Source organism: Zeugodacus cucurbitae, chromosome 6 (genome assembly GCF_028554725.1).
Source record: "Zeugodacus cucurbitae isolate PBARC_wt_2022May chromosome 6, idZeuCucr1.2, whole genome shotgun sequence".
NCBI classification, from domain to species: Eukaryota; Metazoa; Arthropoda; class Insecta; order Diptera; family Tephritidae; genus Zeugodacus; species Zeugodacus cucurbitae.
In genome coordinates this window covers 17,422,958-17,445,637 of record NC_071671.1, presented here as the reverse complement: position 1 = coordinate 17,445,637, position 22,680 = coordinate 17,422,958, and the positions used below count along the sequence as shown (strand labels likewise).

The window sequence follows — 22,680 nt, the reverse complement described above, 5'->3', positions numbered from 1 at the left end:
TCCATTTCTCCGCTATCTACAAAAACATTCGAAACTGTCAAATCATGTGATAACATAAAATATATACATATATGTGCTACATACCGACTATATAAAACAATAATAAATTTTTTAATTCGGGGAATCCACAGCCATCACTATCAACACCACTGCAAATGCATGTATTTACATATATATAATTAAGCAGGAAAACTGTAAATACGCTGAGCGTTTGCAGCAAAAGTCATTGCTAAAACAACCGCCGAAGTGGAAGAACAGTTATTTTAATAATTGAATTGAGAATTTCTTTGTGTTATTGTTTCTACTAGTGTCAATATTATTATTTAAAGGAGTAAAAATGTGTGATACTTTCAAAATGAGAGATGGATTTTTACAATTCACAGAGTTAAAGGATAAGGACGAATGTGTTAACCCTGAAAATATAACAGCAGAAAATAAAGTTGTAAAACCTAATAAAGCTGAAAAATGGGGTTAGGAAAAATACATAATAGATTACATTTTCAACAATTAGTGCATGTGCAAAAAATGTTTAAGAACGCTAATAAAGTATTTGTTATAATGGATTTTTATTTTGAATTTCCCAGAAATTGAGGCTATTGGTCAGTTCCTGTTCGAAGAGTATCAGAATTTGTTGTTTGGCGTAAGAACCGAATGGCTCGTACGAAAGTGTATATTACGTGCAAAATATGTGAAATTCATCGCGAATGCAAAAACTGAAGTGCGTCAGCGTTTATTGGAGGCAAACACCAAATACGGCGTAAGATTTCAAAATTATCTATACAAACATTTTTATATTATACATACGTATGTATTATATATCTACGTGTATATTTCAAATATCAGTTACATTATAAATGAACATATAGCTTAAATCGCTCAGGCAAATTGCAAATATACATTTCTTACTTGTTAAAAAAAAACTTAGTGTTATTAGTTCATTTAGTTTTATTGTTATTAGTTCATCTGCGTAGTCTTTACTAGTGTGGGATCTTTGTATATCGTTCAATTAATCTTTTTATGGAGAAAAAAATACTAAAATATTTATATGTAGAAATATATAAAGTTTGGCACACAAAACCGTATTTTAACAATTCTTATGGTCATTGGAGCGCTATATAGAATTAATATGCGTTCTATTATTAAGATTTTAATGAGTGCTAAATTTTCTAAAAATTATTGAAAGTATTAACTTTATTTTAAGCCTAGTTCAATAATATCTTTATATCTACTGCAAGTGTAAAACTTACACAGAAAATGCATACAAGTTTGGTTATGTTTATTTATATAAATATGAACCTTACCAATTTATATTACATATACAAATATTTGTTTATATAATGTAGATACTAATGAGTATACAGTTAGACCCTACAGCTTACAAAGCAAAGAAATTCAATACATTTCAAGTGTTCCCTATTAATGTACATACATATATTCAGTATACGTACATACATATGTATGTATGTATGTAGATACTTTCGTATTTATTTTGTTTCGTGTTATTGCATACGATAATTGTAAACTTGCAAAGCACAGCTTATTATTTCGTATTTTTATTGCCTTTGTTTTAATGATATATATATACTTACAAAAAATAGTTTTAATTATATTTAATATGTAAAAAAACAAACAATTTAATACCGGAATTTCCGTTAATTATTGTAGAAATTTCCATTTATAATTACTAAAAAGCTATGGCACAATATTATAGCAGAGAGCTGACCGGCACGAGTAAAGAGCATGTTACGTAGTTAGTATATATAATTAAAATTTAATACATATACTATTTCAACGTAGCGATTCTTCAGGTGTATATGTATCAACTCTCTCTCTCTCTATATATATATATATATCAATTTTGATATTTCATTTAAGCAGTTGCTCCTACATATTTAAATTGTATACATACATACAGGATGAGTCATTTTTAATCATATGTAATAGCTTATTTACGACTTTTTGTTATCTTTACATTTTTAAAAGCCTTTCACTGCATTTATTGGTTTCAAACGTTTTTATAGTTCTTTGTTTTTTTATTTTTTTTTCTTTCTTTATTTTTAATATTTTTTTATTTCTTTACTTCCTATATGTTTATTTCTTCATGCATTTTTATTTCATAATTTTTTTTATTTATTTTTTTTTTATTTCTTTATTTTTTAACATTTTTTTTTACATCTTTATTTTTTTATTATTTTTTTCTTTCTTTATTTTTAATATTTTTTTATTTCTTTACTTCCTATATGTTTATTTCTTCATGTATTTTTATTTCATTGTTTATTTATTTATTTATTTTTTTTCTTTATTTTTTAACATTTTTTTTACATCTTTATTTTTTTAATTCTTTATTTTTTTAACATTTTTTATTTTTATTTTTTTTTATTTAATTTAATTTTATTTTTATTTAATTTTATTTTTAATTTTTTTATTTTTATTTTATTTTTTTTTTATTTCTTTAAGGTATAATTTTCAACTTGTGCTTGTGTTAGCGAAAATTATGTTCGAATTTAACAATAATCCAAAAATTTATAATATATGCTACAACAAAGTTATCAAGTCCATTTCGCTTGCTATTCTATCTCACTTTGATTATGCCAATTATTTATAACTGGTATTTATAATCAGTAATATCAGTTGTTGTTCGGTTTGCCATTCTTCCAGATTTTGTGAATTGAAGGACAATTTTATAATTGAATTGAAGAATTATAACATTATTATAATAATAATAAACAACAGTTGTATAGTTTTTCTGTCCAATTCGGCTTCAGATAGGACTTTGTAGTTGCAAATTAGTATATTTGGCGATATACTGTAACAATAACACATCGCTCTATTGCTATACACTCTCAAATGTAATTTATAGCCGAGGCAAACAAATACATGTAATAAAGATAGTTGTAAATCCATGTCGTTATTCAATGTAGTTGAGCTTTGGTACTTATATGTATATGTATATCTACCTTTTATACTAAGTCGCTCAGTTTTAGTTATTATTGTGAAATATTTATTATTTACTTATTTATTCGAATTTGTCGTTAATTTAATTTTATAATTATTAATTTGTTTTCATAGATTGGTACTCTGCTGAATCGCACCAATTACCTGATAAACACGAATCGTGACAGTCCGTTTTATCGCATTAGAACCACAACCTTTTTTGAATATACCAACAAGTTACTTGAAGAATTTGATGAAAAACAAAAGAATGGCCAATCAACGGAGATTATGTCAAACGGAGAAGAATGCAAAACAGCTATCAATGGTGATCCAGCGCTGACAGGTATTTATTATTATTCATTTAATTTAATTTAAATTAATTTCTATAAATAATTACCACAGGTTCACTAGAAGTGGACGAAAATGCGCCCACCCATGAACTGCTCTACGAAGGTAGTCAGTTGCAACTACGTATACCGTCGTTCCAACTGACTAATATGGGCTGCTATATTTGTCAAAAGAATTTCATCTCACCAAATGATTTCGAGGAGCATGTATTATCGCATGGTGATGAGTCAGATTTTAAAATACTTGAAGGTTATGAAAAATGGTTGGTGAATTTTAAATTTTAAAATATATACATATTTATTATACACACATTTGTACAATGTACTCCTAATTTGTAGATATGTAAACCAATTTCTTATTTAATTAATTTATTTTGTATTATAATTTTGTTTTAATTTTAGCGCAACACCAATATTCAAACTCTCCTATAATATTTGCAAAAATTCGCATTATTTTCGTTTCAATTTGGAATCGTTGAAACCGAACATTGTTATTGAGAAACTGGTTATCGTACAAACACGCACATTTTACTATGTGAATAATACGCGTGTGCCGTATGCGTTGGATGCGAATCGCAAAGATAGTTTTTTTGTCGATAGTCATCTCTTTCGTAAAGGAGTTGTACAACCAATTGTTGTGGTATTTCATGAAGCATCCTTGCCAATGCATAATGTAGAGCAGCATCATTTTTGTGTAAGTAAAAAAAAATTAAAATTAAAAATAAAAAAATATAAAAAATACAAAAATAAAATATAAAAAATACAAAAATAAAATATAAAGAATATAAAAAAGTAAAACAAAAAAATATTTAAAAATATACAAAAAAATAAAAAAAAAATAAAATAAAAATAAATAAAATATTTAAAAATATACAAAAAATTAAAAAAAAATAATAATAAAAAAAAATTATAAAATAAAAAAAAAATAAAAAAACAAAAAAATATTTAAAAATATACAAAAAAATAAAAAATAATAATAAAATAAATAAAAAGTATTTAAAAATATACAAAAAACTAAAAAAAAAATAAATTAAAAATAAATAAAATATTTAAAAATATACAAAAAATTAAAAAAAAAAATAAAATAAAAAAAATTAAAAAAAAAATAAAATAATAAAATAAAATAAAAAAATATATTAAAAAAAATATAAAATAAAAAAAATAAAAAAATATGCATAGATTACTGTAATAATACTTACGAGTTTGTGTGCTGTAATTTTTTCCAGCGCATTGAGGAGTTTCCTGTTGTTCATTTGAACATTAATCCATGCCGTTTACCAAATAAAATGTAAGAAATTATATTTTTATTAAATTTTAAAATTTATTAACTTATTATTTTCTAATAAATAAACACATTTTTATTTATTATAGTATAATTTCCAACAATTTGTTTGATTTTTTTTTAATATCTTTTCTCTTTTTCAATACAACAAATACTCTAGTACATTTAAACCAAAATTTAAACTTCCTCAATACATGCCGCCTGTGGAAATTCGTCGTGCTTTACAAAAGGATTCTATGGACGCACCACTTGCTGAATTATCCAATGAGTTTAGAGATTACATGTTGAATAAAAAAACCTTGACGCATCACAATGCACGCGAGGTAGTTTTGAAGCTCTTACAGATCGAGGATTGGGATACAATGCGCGAGTATTCGAGTCTGGTGCAACGAAATGTCCAATTGCGCACATACGAAAACGACTATATTTTGAAGGTTTGCAAAAACAATTTTTATACTTTCGATAGACATATATACTATATAATTAGTATTTTTTATTATTATTGTAACTTTATTACTATAAACAAGTAACGCAAAGCTAAGTTCGGGTGCAACCGCACATTTTATATTCTCGCAATATATTGATGTTATATTTTAAAGAGACACACAATTTAACTAATATATTCGGCATAAAGTCCCATAAAATAATGATAATCATCATATACAGGGCTGAGGTAATTCCTGAACCGATTTCACTAATTTCCACCACAAAGGTACACTGTATCCAAAACTATACACTCACTTTATTTTACTAAGATATCTTACATATTAACCGATTAATAAGGTATAAAACCCATCGTATTTTTGAGAAACCTATAATTAGGTATATGGGTGCTAAGGGAAGTTATGGCCTGTTTTTTTTTTTTTAATTTTTGGTACAGAGACACACTGTTAGAAGAAAAAGATTCCCGGTTTCTAATGTATATATTATAAAGTGAAGGAATCAGATGCAATTCAAAATTGAGTTATATGGGAAGTAGACGTGGTTGTGAAACGATTTCGCCTATTTTTCACACATGTCATTAAGGTGTCAAGAAATTAGTAGTTCCTGAGATATGGTTGTTGACGCATAAGTGGGCGACGTCACGCCCTGAACAAATTTGTTGAGAGAGTATAAAAAGCTAATTATGTTGAAACAGTTCCGCATACTGCAGACAAATGGATCGGATTTAATTCTGTTTATTAGTTATGTTTATAATAGCAATATTTGATAATATTTATAATATTTATAATTTTTATAAATTATATGTTTTATAATTTTTAATTTTATCTTATTTTAAATTCATCTTATATTACCGCTCAGCTAAAACTACCAAAAAATATACGTTTCGAGAATATAATTTTCCCCTATGATGACGTCATTGTCTTGCCCGCTGAGGAAAGTAACGTCTTATCGACATCCATTGATGAATTAATGAAAAAAATGGAACAGTTGGTTGATGAAACAGCTGCAAAACAACAAACGGCACAGAAAAAAACGAAAAAATATATTGGACAAATTGAATGCATTTCCTATGGACGCGTAACATTCAAATGTCAACAAAAAATACCAAGTGACAAATTGTATACCATCATTTTTCGTCCATCGCGCTTGGTTTTACGTTATCAATATCGCGCCTTAGAACAAATGGTTGCCATGCCGCCGTGCTTATTAAAAGAATTACTTTTTCCCGACGAAATTTTAACTAGAGAATTGCCAGTTTTTAATTTGAATCTGCTAAACAAAACCATTTATCGCAATCCGGAACAATTGCAGGCTGTAAAATGTATGGTGAATATGAGCGCGACACCAAGTCTGGAGCCGTATATAATTTTCGGACCACCAGGTATGCAACAACAACATTTAAAGCCAACAAAAATGTATGAAAAATATTTTTAATTTAATTTTCACACCACCAATAGGCACCGGCAAAACGTCAACACTGGTCGAAGCCATCTATCAAATATATATGCTGCAACCGCGATCGCGCATACTCATTACAGCTGGTTCGAATGGCGCTTGCGATGAGATCGCCTTACGTCTCTGCAATGCGCTCTCACCGCATATCGAGCGTCAAACCATTACACGTATTTATTCACGCTCATATGAAAATCGTGCAGAAAACATAAACGAAACTCTGCTGGAATATTCGAATTTGTATGCCGATCATTTTCTACCGGATATAGATGTGTTGCACTCATATCGCATTGTTGTATGCACCTTAAGTATGGTCGGACGTTTGGCGACTGGCAGATTTGGTAAGGAAAAGGATGGCAGCGGTGTGTTTTCGCACGTTTTTGTTGATGAAGTGGCTGCTTCAACCGAGGCGGAAGCATTAGTTGGTATAACGGCAACAATAACGGCAAACTCGCGTTTAGTCATTGCCGGCGATCATCAGCAGTTGGGTCCAATATTGAATTCGAAACGTGCCGCTAATATGGGTTTGGAAATGTCGTTAATGGAACGTCTATTGACACGCGAGTGCTATCGTGTCGATGAGGAAGGCAATTATAATCGGCAAATACAAGCACGTTTACGTCGCAATTATCGTTCGCATCCGGAAATTGTTAAACTCTTTAGTGAAATGTTCTATAAAGGAGAATTGATAGCAGAAGCTGAACCGGGTAAGTGTAATTTGCGTTTTCGTTTAATATGTGAAATATCTTGGTCAAATTAAGTGAGCGTATAGTCTTGGATAGTGTACCTTGGTGGTCAAAATGAGTGAAATCAGTTCAGGATTTACATCAGCTCTCATATACTATATGTATATGATGATTTTCGTTATTCTAGTAGACTTTATGTCGAAGATATGGGTCAAATTGTGTGTTATCTTAATAAATAATATCAATAAATTGCGAGAGTATAAAATGTTCGGTTGCACCCGAACTTAGTTCTTCCTTACTTGTTTTACTTTTTATTTTTTTGAACATATATGGTATCACATAGGCTGTCATTCGATATTCTTGTTTTAGCGATAGGATAATTTCTTCAAAAATTGTAATTTCGAGAAATTCTATCGAATTGTTGTACTTTCCGGTCTGATCTAATTAAAGATCTAACTATCATGGGAATGGATGGCTTTGATCTCAGTTAACGGCAACCAATTTTTTTTTTGATATTTTTACATTTCTCACATCCCGAAATCATTCGTGAAACTCAAAACTTCTGTGCCCTGCGATTTGTCAAAGTTTTTGAAATTGAAATGTTTTAGATTCTTCCGTAAAGACCACTTAACCTATCCTAGATCCTTCCGTATACTTAAATTAAAACAAAATTAAATAATTATACAATTTTATAGAGGTTCAGCAGTTGTGTCGCGACTGGCATCGCGCACCCAATGCGGACTATCCAATCATTTTTCATTCCGTTTTCGGACCAGAACAGCGTGAGAATAATTCCACCAGGTAATTAACGATTTTCTAAAATTTTCCATATAATATTTTACGCAATAAATTTTTTTTTTGTACTTTTAGTCGTTACAATCCGCTGGAAATTCAAACTGTCATGGATTATGTGCGTGATCTCTTATGTTTCGGCATTAAAGGTCATAAGGTCGTGCAGAGTGACATCGGTATTATAACGCCATACAAGAAACAATATATACGCATACAGGAAGAATTGAATTTACGCAATTGGTATCAAATCGAAACGGGTGCCGTTGAATCATTTCAGGGCAAAGAAAAAAACATCATAATTATCTCGTTTGTGCGTTCGTTTACCAACAATTTGGGCTTTCTCGATAGTCGCAATGTATGTAGCCTGTGCTTTTTCATAAATGACGACTCTTTATTTGCTTTTAATAATTTTCAGCGTCTAAATGTCGCACTGTCACGTGCACGTTCGCTACTAATACTCATCGGTAATCCGCGTACACTAAGCATCAATGGCGATTTCAAACAGATTATCGAACTTTGTCAGCTGCAGAAGACTATGGTGGGCGCTGCATACTACGAGAATGATAGCAAGAGACCCACCAACAAAAGCAATGATGCAACGCTGCAGCAGCTTACCAAATCCATGGAGAAGCTAAATGTGGGTAAAGCGCAAGGCAGCAATGGTGCCAAGTCGAAAAATGCTAAGGGAAAAGCTAAAAACAAGCAGGCGGCTAATAAAACTAAAAATGCAACCAAAGCAAATGAAAGTGCAGCGTCTGTAAATGATGTGCTCAAAAGCAACAACAGCAGCAAATTCAAAAGTAAGAAACGCTACTTTTATTACAAACTTAGATATATGAAACGTGAGAAGGCGCAGGCGAGTGCGCTAGAGAGTTACGATGTTGACCGTTAAAAAATGCAAAGCGTTACGGGGGAACTCTTTTAATAGCAACTGTGTTGCTGTGCGTCTCTGTGTGTGTGGTGTGTTTGTGTGTGCTGGTGAAATGCAGTCGCCTGCATTTATGTATAATGAAACTGTTTACACAATTTTTTTTATTTATTTTTTAAGTTAACTGAAAAAAATATATTTTTGCTATTGTATTTTTTTAACTTAAGTATTGTTCTGCGTATAAATGGAAATTATTGCTTTATTTTAACGCTTATTTTCATACACATACATACATACTACATCCGGCATAAATTCATACTTTTCATAATACTTTACTTTAATATCTTTTTTTTTCAACAAAGTTAAATTATTATTTTTATGTATTTTTCATTAGTCACCTGTTTTTTAATGAGTTTACAAATTAATTTATTTTTGAATTTATTAATTACATTTTATTAATGTTATATTTTTTTATTCTGTTTGTTTTGCGCTTTTTATAACAAATATTTTTCAAAGTCAACAGCTTGTTTTTATGTTGTGTTTATGTTATATAAAATTCTATGAATGTTGAATTGTTAATTTTTTCGCTTTTTTTGCAACAAAATTTAATAATTTCTAAATATTTTTAAAGTTATCAACACCTTCTTTTATTGAGCTTGTATTGAATTGTATTAATTTCATAAAATTAATTTTTTGTTGCTTTTCACGACAAATGTTTTTAAAGTCATCAGCTTGTTTTTGCATTGCGTTTGTATTCAATTTTATTGTTATGTTGAAATCCAAAATTATATGTACCACATGTTATATCGTTTGCATGCCAGTTTTGCTGGTCAAAATTGTCATTTTAATATGAAAATGTATTTCTTGTTTCACAATAAACTTTTTTATACTAAAAACAATTTTATCACACATACATATATGAATATATACTTTTAATGGACATAATATCGCATCGCAATCATGTTAGCATTTACATATATATTAACAGTTAACTTTATTATTAATGGAATCAGCACACAAAAGTTCCTTCGTGCCATGTTGCGCCATTCCACTTGAGGTGTTAGGCCAGTTTGGAGTCCTCACAAAAAGATCGAACTTTTACAATTTTTTCTGGAAGAAAGAATATAGAAAAAGGGATCGAACTGTTTTTCAGACCTTAATATATATATATATATATTTGATTAGAGTGTATACAGTGTGGTCCTCTGCAGGCGACGGTGAATCAAGAAACTTGTGATATCAGAAACGAAATAAAAATCCTGTCTCAATTTAGATACAACTTACTAGTAAAAAATGTACCTTCTTAGGTTTACCGCAATTTTTCATAAAATTGTGAACTTGTTAAAAATAATTCGTAAAATCGGTTAAAATTTGTCTAAAAGATTCTTTGATGAACTTTAGTGTTTAGTATTCTTTTTGGAAAGTTATTTATTTTATGGGTAGTTTGTCAAAAGCAAGTTGCGTACCAAAACTGGTCGAAAAGTATAAAAACTAAAAACACGGGCTTTTTTTGTTTATTTTTCGAGAGCTTTATACCAAAAATTGGTCGAAATATGTAATATTGATAAAAACTTGTCCATCTACTTATTTGTTGAATTTTAGTACTTAGAGTTCTTTTTGAACAGTTATTTATTTTTTGGATAAACTATCCAGTCTAGAAGAGCTTTATACCAAAATTTGGTCGAAATATGTAACATTGTTAAAAACTTGTCTAAAAGCTTCTTTGATGAACTTTTATATTTTAGAGTTTTTGGTCGAAAGACATTAAAACTTAAATCACAAGCTGTTTGTTATTTATTTTTCGAGTCGTCCCAAAATAGTTTTGTACCAAAAACTGGTCGAAAAATTTAACATTGATAAAAACTTGTGTAAAAGCTGTTTTTTTATAGATTGCCAAAAAAAAGTATTGTAACAGAACTGGTCGAAATGCATCAAAACTTAAAATACAAGCTGTTTGAAAAAAAGTTTAAATTTTTAATCGAAGTATTTTACAGTAATAATTGAAGTTGTGAAGAAATTATTTTTCACTGTGCTACCAACTCAATAATACACACCAAAGTGCACTTTTAGTCAAAAAAACAAAATCGAAAATCCTAGACTGGCCTAACTCCTAAAAACTACAATATTAAAACGTTTCAACTAAAAAATTAGAATATTTAATATTTAAAAACAATCAGCGTACTTTATGAGCACATGCATATGTAAATATACATATATTTTCAAATCCCATATTTTATGTATTCAAAAATATTTTCATATTCTTAATTAAAGTGACACAGCCAACGTCTGTGGAAAAGCAACGCCAAACTTTTGAGCTGTTAAAGAATTGTTATGAAACCGATGGACTTGACAATCTTGTGGAGCCTAGGAGTAGCAATGGGAATCGTAAAAACGCTAATAAGAAGAAGCCGAAAACTGAAATTGATGAACTGTTTGATGCACTGCCGACCGTACCACGTGACAGAAAGCAGCAGCTTCCGCAACATGATTTTGAAATAGTTGAACTGACGACAGATCCAACTGAAGAACATGAGGAATTCCAAAAGCGTTTGAATCGTCTACAAAGAATGTCAACAACACCAAAGCCAACAATAACACCAAGACCAATAACATCAATAAAACCTATAACATTAACAAACCCACCATATAAAGCAAAACCTACCACTAGCAATGCAACCATATTGAAACCCACCTTGAACAACAACAATAACAATGCATCGAAGGTAACAGCATCAATTGGTTATCGTGCTGATGCATACGCTATGCCATCGTTTAGGAATGCCACACCAGTTGCTGCAACCTGGCAGAACCGAACTACTCCAGCGGCTAGTGTAAATACAACCAAAACAACAAGCGGCACGTCTAATCCGTGGCGGCCAACGGAAAATCTGGGTCGCACCGAGTTCCCCACATATCCGAGATATGTTCCCAATCCGCCGCCAAAAAAATCGAAATCGAATTGTGTCATTGCTTAGGAATGGTAGTTGTTGTTGTTGTGTAAACACTACCGTTGTAAGCGTATATGTTGTACATTTTTTTTCGATTTTTATTTTCATAACAATTATGCAAAGTTCCTACTGGATAAGCGCGTTAAGCGTGTTTATCTGGGACTTTCCTCGTAGTTTTGCGGAGACATTGGTTTGAAAATGTGCGAGAAAAGTGTAAAGGGGAATTTGTGTTGAGTTATTTACGGTGGGGGTGTGTGTGAATGACAAGGTTTCAAAAGCTGAAGCTTTTTGTTTTTCATTTACTACCCACTGCCTAAATCGTTCAATGCTCTCTTTATACTCAAATATTTTCTCGTTTTTTTAAGCTATTGTTTTCGCAAAAAAAAAAAAAATATATATATATATATATGTATATGTAAATATATATATATATGTATAATATTATGTTTGCACGTGAAACACTACAACAAATAGTGTGTGCAAACATTTTGAAGTGTGGTTTAGACAGCGTTTCTGCCAAAAAACAAAATTTTCAAATTTAAAATTTTTTTTTAATTTTGCCATTTCGTTTAAAAATAACGTTAAAAATAAGCATCTACTTTTGTAGGGTTGTTAATGCTAAGTTAATGGCAGAGAGTGTTTAGTAGAAAAGATGTTGGCCAAATAGGCTTGCTAAGTTCTCCATTTCCAAAAATTATTTGTGTTTTGGATCTTTAAAAAACAGCATGATATTCAAAACTGTCCGAAAGGTATAAAATCTTTGCAAAATTACAGCCAGCTATTTATTTTTTTAATGATGTTCCTAAAAGAGCTTTATATCAAAAACTGGTCGAAAATTGTAAAATCGGTTAGAACTTGTCTAAAAGCTTTGGTGAACGTTGGTATTTAGAATTCTTAGGAAAGCTATTCATATTTGAATAAATTGCCTGTACCAAAACTGGTCGAAAGACATCAAAACTTTGAACATAAACTGCTTTTTGTTAATTTTTTCGAGTCTGTTCAAAAGAGCTTTATACCAAACACTGGCCGAAAGACGCAAAAACGGTTTAAACTTGTCAAACAGTTTTTTGATGAACTTTAGTATTTAGAATTCTTTTTGGAAAGTTATTTATTTTTTGGATAAATTGCCAAAAAAAAGTTGTACCAAAACTGGTCGGAAGATATCAAAACTGTGAAGCTGTAGAAAAGAAAGCTTTTTTTATTAAAGTGTTATTTATTTTTGGTAATGTTGCCAAAAGAGTACCAGCCAACAACCGGTTGAAAGCTATGAAAACTTTGCTTGGTATGTCATCACTTGTACCAAAGAACTGGTCGAAATACATGAATTGTTTAAAACTGTTCCAAAAGTTCCCTCATAGAACCGGTAATAAAATAAATACAAGTTTAAAATGGTTTAAAATTTTGTTAAGGTTTCAAAAAGAACACCATCCAACAACTGGTCGAAAGATATCCAAACTTTAATGTCATCAATGTATTGAAAGTTGTTTGCAAACGTTTTTAGTATTTTCGAGTGTGTATTCAAATATACATATACCAAAAACTGGTCTAAAGTTATATGTGATGTATGTATGTGATTGGCGTTGCAACCGTTTAGTCGGTTATAGCCGAATCGATAATAGTGCGCCACTTCTCTCTCTCCTTCACAGTTCGGCGCCAGTTGGAGATCCCAAGTGTAACCAGGTCGCTCTCAACCTGGTCCCTCCAACGGAGTGCAGGCCTTCCCCTTCCTCGGCTTCCTCCGGCTTGTACTGCAACGAACACTTTCAGTGCTGGAGTTATATAGTCAGTTAAAATTTGTCTCTCGATCGTAAAAAAGAGTTCACTGGTTGGACTTTACTTCATTTGAAGTTGTTTGAAAAGTTTTTTGATGGATGGTTGGAAAATTCAAATTGGGCCTAATCATTGAATCCGTTTCGATCGAAAAATGGTTCGATTCGATTGAAAAATTTTATGTAGGAATCATTGAATCCGTATCGAAAATAAAATTTACGATCACATTGAACTCACTTACCGACTCGTATAAATACATTCCGCGGCTAATAGATGTCGCTAATTACGAAATCATTGAATCCGCAAAATCGAAAATTTTTGTCGAAATCTATCCGTTGGTGAATGAGTTGCGGAAATGTAAAAGAAATAAACCATTTGGAAGTTTTTATGTAAACAATTACTAATGTCGGACTAAATCATATTTTAAATGGGTATTTTAATGAGACAAAAACGGACCAACAAAAATAAATCAAAAATGTTTAAAAGCGATATAAAGTTGCCCCCTCGAAATAGCGAACGAATTTTCTCAAAGAGCCTCTGTCGAATTAAATATTTTTATGGAAAAAATTTCACAATAGTTAAAGGTCAGTTTTAAGTTTTTTTAATAAAGCAAAAAGCTCATACACATTGTCAAATTTGTCGCATTTGTCGATAAAACAGTTGTACGTTCTCACTTTGTGGTAAAGCAGTTTATCGACGGAATCAATGATAGCATGGAAATTTTCGATCGAAAATCTTTATCGTATCGAATTCGAATTCGCTGCGGATTCAATGATTAGGCCCATTATTTTATACGTATTTTATGCCAACGAATAATTTTTGAATGATAACGTAAGCGAAAATGACAAAAAAAATTATCAAACTTTTATCACTATTTATAGTTAAGATAAATTGATAGTTTGTATTAAAATTTATTTGAAAATAACAGCATATTGAAAATTGCATACTTCAAATTATTATTATTTTTTTTTAATTTAAATCGGAAAACGATTTTTTTAGGTTATATACATATGCGTTTTGATAATAATTTGGAAACTATCATTGTACTGAGGATTTATTTTATTGCGGTACATGATTTCGGTACCCAAAATATTTCTATCTTTTTTTTTAATTTATGCTATTTCTTTAAAGTTTTACAAAAGTAGTAAATAATCCAATAAAATTCATTCTATATAATCAAAATTATTATTATTCCTTTTTTATAAAGATTTTTTCGGAAATATTGTTTTCGATTGCCTTTTAAATGGAATTATAAAAAAATATCTATATATAATAATCATATCACATATTTTTGAGCATACATATATATTTTATATAAAGTTTGAATAAATTACTATTTCTTTTGTACTTATCAAGTAAAACCGTTTTATAGAAGAGGCTATAATACTTATTGGTTAATAGCCGGCTTTTTCTATAAAGAGTTTATATGAATTATTGTATTTTACCAAGCTCTTACATATTATATACAATTTTAATAAAATAAATATATTATATACATATATACATTGTTAACCACATAAAAAAGATGTTGCAAAATAAATATATAATCGACACCTACGCAAAAAGAATGTATTTTAATTATAAGCGGAGTGAGTGTGCGCGAAATTTGAATCTTGGAACACAACTGGAACAAGAAAATAAGCTGTACTTCCTATAAGAACTTTATTATTTGCAGACGCACTTAATGAGTCAAAGTGGTCACTAATTACGATTAAATCTTTTTTATAACCTTAAAGAGCTCTTTTTTTCTTTTGCAAGTACTCGACACTACAACCTTTATTTTAAATCTAACAATTAATAGCAATATTATGTAAAGCAATTGGTGTATAGTTTCCGGGCCACTTGTGTTAGTCTAAAGAATCCCTTTTTACTAGATACATTTCCCGGCTATTTAGCTAAAGTCCTTACACTTCCTGTTGATATGTTATGTCTTTTACTCTACAATCGCTTTTTTCGAAAGATATTTTGTTTTTAAAGGAGTTTTATACCAAAAAAACTGGTCGAAAGACGTAACACTGGTTAAAACTTATCTCAAAGGTTCTTTGATGAATATTAGTATTCAGAGTTCTTATGAAAGTTATTTGTTTTTTGAATAGATTGTCCGAAAAAAGGATTTGAACTAAAACTGGTTGAAAGATATCAACATTTAAAACACAAGTTAATGAACTTGTTATAGATTTCTTTAAAACTTCTCTAAAAGCTTCTTTGATGAACTCGCTGGGAAGACGATTTAGTATTTAGAATTCGTTGAACAGTTATTTGTAGTGGATAGATTTCCAAATAAAAATTGTACTATAACTGGTTGAAAGACGCTCAAACTTTGAATACTAACTGTAATATACCAAAAAATGGTCGAAAAGCATAAACAAGATCCCTAAAAGCTTAATCTTTCCATAAGAACACCACACCGACAACTGTTCAAAAGATATCAAAACTGTGAGTATATTAGCCACTTGGTATGTCATCACTTTATTAAAAGTAGTTTGACAAGTTTTTTTTCTTTTTTTCGTGAAGATTTTCAAATATACTTATACCAAAAACTGGTCGAAAGATATAGATATAAGGTCAGTTAAAACTTGTCTGACGATCGTGAAAAAGAGTTCGCCGTTAGAACTATTTTTCATTTGAAGTTATTTGAAACGTTTTTTATTGGATATTGTTTCCAGGGATCGGATATTTATTTATAATTTGAAAAAAAAAAAAAAATCGACTGAAATAACATATTTTTTATTTATAAAGCTAAGTAATTTTTGCCAACCATTGTAATCTTTGAATCACAATCACCTCAAGTTGCTTATATTTTTATTATATTGATATACTTATTCTATTTCTATTTGTCTTCAATAACTGAGTTTCAGTGGCTTCCTTTTATTTTTACCAATGAATACGCTTCTTTAATTATATTTCATGTGTAAACTAGACAGCAGACCTACAACAACAAAGTGCCATAAACTTGAATGACTCACAAACGTTTTCTGGTTTTACGACAATCGTTTTTTATGTCGCTAATTTTAGCATTTATTTAATTGCTGAAATACAAAATTTGGTATGGAAAGTATATTTTTTTGCTTCGATAATTAATTACTATTTAATAATTAATTTATTTTCTTTAGCTACTACTGGAGCAGGTATAAAATTTCCATGACTTTGGCACTCCTTAATGATAAACTCGTAATCACTATGCTTCGAGAGTGTGACGTCATTTCCGATGAGAATGAGCAGCGATTTAGCACGCGAAAGTATGCCATTTATACGCTGTAAAAAGTATAAATAGATATACATATAAGTATAATAATACAATAAATATATGTATAATAATAACACGAACCTTGGGATTTTGTAAAAAACCCAGACTTTTAGTTTTCGATCGCACAAATGTTGCAATTATTACCGCCTTCTCCTTGCCTCTATATGTTTCAACCGTACCGGTTTCAATTTGAAATTTACGACCGATATTTAATTCCTCTTGAATATCCAGACATTGACTACGATATGGTGATATTATACCAATGTCAGTCTCTTCCAACTTGCGTCCATCGCCTAGACCTTTTTCCAATAAATTGTCTACATAATTTAAAATTAAATCGATTTCATCCCAATTGGAACAGCTGTTAAATAAGTTTGGAAATAAAAATAAATAAATATTGGAACAAATTCAAAATATTATTTAATAAAAAAATAATAATAAATAATTTAATGAAAATAAATATATAATAAAATATTATTTATTAAAAAAATAATATTAAAAAATAAATAAATATTGAAAAAAACGAAAATAAATTAATATGGCAAAAAAATTAAAAATAGTTATCAAACAAATAAAAAATAATCACTCAACTAATAGACCTTACAAACTGTTCTCAAGAAACCGAAACAGACTTGTGGAGAATATTTTTGCCACCTTAACAACAACAACATATATTATACATTATTTCACCTGCCACTGTCGCCATCGTATACTAGTTCACCGTGCACAGCGTGAAACAATATGGGAAATGTCGGATCATGCAATTCCGTCCAATTAGCCGCCAAATTAGTTTTATCTGTAATTACATCTATAGTTAGTAATATATACATCTGTATGTACATATTAAAAAACAACAAACTACCTTTGCTTGCCAACGCCTTCAGCTTATTATCGTAGTAGAGTTCACTGAATAGCTTCACGATCGCCGGATGTGAACGGAAATTACGACATAAACGTGTCTGTATGCCACGATTATAGTCGCCATTGGCCTCATTAACGTCATAACATTTACGTTGTAGCAGCCGCTCCATTAAGGATACACCCAGTCCTAATGCCTCGGCACGTTGTGAATTCAAAATCGGACCCAATTGTTTATGATCGCCGGCCAAAATTAATTGCGAATTTTCATTTAAACCACCAACAACACCAATCAAGCCTTCCGACATCGAACAAGCGGCGGCCTCATCCAGGAAGACGTGCGTGAAATTGTGCAAACCACCGGAGAGCAATTTGCCGACCGCACTCAATGTGCACACCACAATGCGATATTGTTGCAGTAATTTCACATCGGGCATGAAATGCCAATCGTACATATTTGAATATTCCAACAACAATTTATTGAGATTTTCACGACGTCTCTCCTGTGAGTAACAATAGATGCGTGCCACAATGTTTTCACGCGGTTTCTTACCCAACGCGAGTGTATTACAAATGCGTAAAGCGATCTCGTCGCAAGCACAATTTGGACCGCTCGTAACCAGTATTTTAGCGTTTCGATCGTGCAATAGCAATTGCAGTATGGACTCTACAATTATTGATGTTTTACCTGTACCGGGTGGGCCGAATATAATGTATGGCGCTTGTAACTTTGAATTTTTACCGCTCGCTACAATGTTGTGTACAGCTTCGATCTGCTCGGGATTCGACGCTATATTTTTGTCGTAGTAGTTCAAGCTGCATAGGTAAGTGGTGTGGACAAGTTTGACAAATAATTTAAAAATTAATTAGAAATCAAATAATTGATTCACAACTCACCACAAACGTGGTAAACTCGTTTCCACAACTGTTTGGGGAAAGAGGAAACGCTGTAGCATAGCAAACGTTTCCCTACACAGCTTTAACGCATTATGCTGATAGCGTATGGTAAGTCGTGCTGGAAAAAAGATGATGAGATAGGACGCCTTTGGATTCGCTGGTAATTCGCCTTCAGTTTCGATCGTCACATTTTTACCACTTACATTTTCAATACGGGCAAGATAAGTTGTACCTATGATTTTACCGCGTACATTTAAGTCTAGCCCACCGCTAATTAGAAATTCGAGCATTTGCTCTTTAGTGATCGCTTTGGTCTCCGCGCATTCGGCGACAATCAAAACGCGATTAAAGCGACTGAGTAGGACTTCGTATGAAGAACCGACTTTACGTGATTTTCTCGTGAGCTGTATGCCTCAAGAAGATCGCCATGTCGTGTGCATTAAGGTGAGAAATAATAATAATAAGAAATATATTTGATGGTATGTGAAGTATACTAAAAAAAAGCTTTAGTTCAATTATAGAATTTATCAGTTTCTTTCAGATCTCTGCACTAATACATACATATTTACTTTAATAACTCACCGTGAAACTATATCGATTTGGCTGTGTGTGGCCTAATTTCACATCGCGTTGTATAAGGCGTCTGTATTTATCGAAATTGTCAACATCTTCAATTTGTAGCAGCAATTGCATGGCACCCAACATATTTTGCGGTGTAAAAATTAGACCATTTTTAAAGTAATCAGCAAATTGTGTAGAATGTTCGCAAAGCAGTTCATCAACAAATTTCTTCTTCTTCAACTCCAATAAAGCAGGCGGCGGCAAAAATAGCTCTAAAGCATTAGTTAATGCTAAGTATCTGTGAATTGTTGTATGTTATAAATACAGTCTACATAATATATTTATAGAGTAAAACTTACTGCTTATTCGATAATCGATGTAGTTTTTTATTTTCTTTATCGTATGTTACTAGCTTCTTTTCAAGTGTCTTATGCAATGCTTCTATTTCTTTGTATTGCATAACTTTTTGGTGATTTATGCGAAAATCTTCACTGCCAATTTCGATGTCGATTAAATAACCGGTGCGATCGAGTAAAGTGCCGATCTGTGAAGAAAAATATAAAGCTTTTAAACGATATTCGGCAGTGAAAGCGCTTATTGAAATAGTATGTACATATGTGCAATTATAATGATATCCGAAATTTCGAAGTTCCGTTTTCATATTTTTCGAATACTACATATTCATTTTCAAAATGTAACAGTCGTCTTCTGAAACGTATTTATCTCAAGTAAGAATGCGATATTTATTATTGCAACTAATTTTCACATTGTGACATATAATTTCAAAACCGCAAACTAATTTCAATTAATATTCATGATATTGCTAACTTCTGTGAAGTTTTGTTTATATACATATACATGTACATATAAAGTATGTAAAGCTGTAAATATATTAAAGAACTCATGTGTATTTGCAAATACATACTTTCAAACTTATCTTCAGCAACAGCAATGGGTATTGAATTTCTTGATCTTATTATAAACATAATTCAATTGCCTGCAGGCCAATAGCGGTCACAATAAACAAATAAATATTTACTTATATACATGCCTACAAAGTTACAAATACACTTAGCTACAAAGTGTAGTCAAAATATTATGAACAACCATCAACAAATTAATTTTGCTGAGTTCACATTTTGCGCTCCTTGTTTCTACTCCGACTCAAAACTCATTATAGATAATTGCTTCAGTTGAATATACAAACATTGTATGGTTGTTTGTATACATGTGCAGTATATTCTCAAGTGTGAGCACTTAATAAATATGCATTTTATAAAGAATTCTTTCAACTAATTTGTATATCCTTAAGTGATTTATTGCACTATTTGTTTAGCGATTGCTTCAAATTTTAAATGAACTATAAAATTGGTAATAAGAAGGACAAATAGCAGATATTTGTAAAATAGTTTAATTTTTGTTTGTATACAAAATAAATACGCGTTAAATGTAATTGAAAAATGATACCTACACAGCATGAGTCATATAACGCAAGAAAATATGTATTTGTGCCATAAGCTCTAAATGCAATGCTACTTTTATACATACATATTAATATGAAACATAATTATTAGATTGCAATTTTCAAATTACATATGTATATATAAATATATAGTTATATAAAAGACGTAAAAAATATGTTAAACAAAAATACTAAGTTTATACATAACTGAAACACCCTGCATTTCGACTTTCACTTGCATTTCGCCAAACGCATCCATTTGACAATAGCGTTTCCTTTTTCATTAATTTTAGTAAAATATATTTTTAAATGGTGTCAATCTTTGCCGTGATTTTGTTTTAAATAATATGTGTGAAATAATATTAGTGAATTATTTTCATTAACAAATTATTGAAATGTAAAAAAATATTGTGTTACTATGTGGACTCAACTGTGCAATTTATATACACTTTTTATTCACTGCTAATCTAATATAAAAGTTCATAAATGTATTTCGCGATAATTGTATATGAAAGCTTTAAATATATACTGCTTCCTGGAACTGGCTCAACTTGAATGTTCCAATATTTTTATCGACAAATCAAGACAATTAACAGGCTTATCAGTTTCTGTGTTCATTGCTGCTTTCAATTGCATTCACACCAGCATATATATATATATGCGTAGGTATGTACATATAAGTATTGATAGCGTTAAAAAAGCATCTACATAGGCTATTTTTAAATGCATATACTTTTATTGCATTTTTTATATTACATTTTTAAACAGAAAGGCGATATTTACAATGTTCAAACGTGTGTCCATACAATGCGCTGTGTTATTTTATCAATTTGAATTATTAATGAAGCTAAAAACAGCACCTGTGCTTTAGACGATTTAGCACTTGTTGCATATTTTTTGTTACTATTAATTTAAATATGAGAATGAGTGCGGTTTCTTCGCAACACACGCTACAGTTGATATGACTAATAATACTGTAAGTGCAAAGCTACATACATATTTGTATGCATATACTACTTACATATATGCTGTATGCACATCCAATGCTCGACGCTACATTCATTAATTAATTTGTGTTTGCAAATAAAATGAACTTACCTTAGCAACTGGAGACTTCCCAATACGTTGGCGCATTTTGACATTTTTAGACAAGTTCAAGAACTCTTCAAATACTCTGCGCGCTTCCTTTTTCTTTAGAATCCAATCGGTTTCGGGTTTCACTTCTTGTCGACCATACAAATACATAAGGAATTGTCCGATTACTTCCTTTTCTATATACAAGAAGAGATGAGAGATGGCATGTATACATAAGTAATTCAAACTTCATAAATATATATAAATAAATATACACAAATATATGTTTGTATGTATGTACGTGCTATCTAGATCTTTAAAAGTATGCATCGCTGTAATATATGTATATGTATGTATAATAATAAACTCACCGAATTGCAGGCCAGAACGTTTGCGTGCCTTTTTCGACATATCAACAATTGCAAATTTACTTATCCACCTACAAATGCAATTATAGAAGTTGCGTTTTTATTACAGCACTTTGCTCAAATGTACATACATACATATGCATTTGTATATGTATGTATGGATATGTAACACAATAGAAATGCAACAAAATTAAATCAATTATTGTATCTGTGTGTGTGTGTGTGTATTTGTTTATTGTTATTATTTAACCGGTCAACAAAGTAATATATTTAACGTACAACTAATTGAACCGTTACCGTTAGCACCAACTTTTGTACTGAAAAATATACGCATGCAACAAAAGCGATGACACTTTAGCGAACAGTGTTGGAAAACTACTTGTTGCAATTTTGCTGTAAATGTTGGCAGGGAAATTTTCAGCGTTTGCTTTAATGTACAATGTTTACGAAAATGTAAATATAATGAGCTTTATATATAAATAATATATATTCACATCTATATGTATTTCTTATAAATACCTCCTATTATAGACGTGTTAAAGAATGTTCTTTGTTGTAACGATTTTCAACACTGTCTAGCCGATCCGTCATGCAGTCGCTTTATCAATGAACTGTGTACCACGAACATACAATACACACACTGTTATGCTAGTCGGCGTATTTCGGCTGACGTCGGCAACAAGATCAGCA

The 22,680-nt window shown here is 30.5% G+C and overlaps 2 protein-coding genes across 4 annotated transcripts; one reads left to right on the top strand and one right to left on the bottom strand.

The window, feature by feature from the left end:
* The first annotated feature begins 127 nt into the window (after positions 1-127).
* Positions 128-12,723, top strand: LOC105217987 (uncharacterized). Its single transcript, XM_054235009.1, has 13 exons — positions 128-470; positions 585-757; positions 3,070-3,277; positions 3,337-3,544; positions 3,684-3,975; positions 4,508-4,569; positions 4,724-4,997; positions 5,866-6,388; positions 6,465-7,166; positions 7,841-7,946; positions 8,016-8,292; positions 8,353-8,737; positions 11,077-12,723. The coding sequence occupies exons 1-13, from the start codon at positions 338-340 to the stop codon at positions 11,778-11,780; spliced, it is 4,047 nt and encodes a 1,348-aa protein (XP_054090984.1). The 5' UTR covers positions 128-337; the 3' UTR covers positions 11,781-12,723.
* Positions 12,724-13,540: 817 nt separating this feature from the next.
* Positions 13,541-22,358, bottom strand: LOC105217986 (putative helicase mov-10-B.1). Of its 3 annotated transcripts, XM_054235012.1 has the most exons (10): positions 22,270-22,358; positions 21,994-22,061; positions 21,647-21,819; positions 19,446-19,630; positions 19,108-19,384; positions 18,526-18,929; positions 17,633-18,444; positions 17,461-17,578; positions 16,852-17,131; positions 13,541-16,778 (listed from the first exon to the last, which is right to left on the bottom strand). In XM_054235012.1, the coding sequence occupies exons 2-10, from the start codon at positions 22,031-22,033 to the stop codon at positions 16,608-16,610; spliced, it is 2,460 nt and encodes an 819-aa protein (XP_054090987.1). In that variant the 5' UTR covers positions 22,034-22,061; positions 22,270-22,358; the 3' UTR covers positions 13,541-16,607. The 3 variants fall into 3 exon arrangements, with proteins under 3 accessions (XP_054090987.1, XP_054090986.1, XP_054090988.1); XM_054235011.1 differs by having other exon boundaries at positions 21,994-22,275; XM_054235013.1 differs by having other exon boundaries at positions 17,461-17,566; positions 21,994-22,275.
* Between the last annotated feature and the right edge of the window lie 322 nt (positions 22,359-22,680).

Excerpts from the sequence above, each read along its gene's own strand:
- LOC105217986 (XM_054235012.1), bottom strand. The coding sequence starts at position 22,033 with ATGTCGAAAAAGGCACGCAAACGTTCTGGCCTGCAATTCG. Across the intron at positions 19,631-21,646 it reads GGAAGTCTCCAGTTGCTAAG|ATCGGCACTTTACTCGATCG; the intron begins GTAAGTTCATTT and ends TTTTCTTCACAG. Across the intron at positions 18,445-18,525 it reads ACGAGTTTACCACGTTTGTG|CTTGAACTACTACGACAAAA; the intron begins GTGAGTTGTGAA and ends TTACCTATGCAG.
- LOC105217987 (XM_054235009.1), top strand. The coding sequence starts at position 338 with ATGTGTGATACTTTCAAAATGAGAGATGGATTTTTACAATTCACAGAG. Across the intron at positions 758-3,069 it reads AGGCAAACACCAAATACGGC|ATTGGTACTCTGCTGAATCG; the intron begins GTAAGATTTCAA and ends TTGTTTTCATAG. Across the intron at positions 3,976-4,507 it reads TAGAGCAGCATCATTTTTGT|CGCATTGAGGAGTTTCCTGT; the intron begins GTAAGTAAAAAA and ends AATTTTTTCCAG.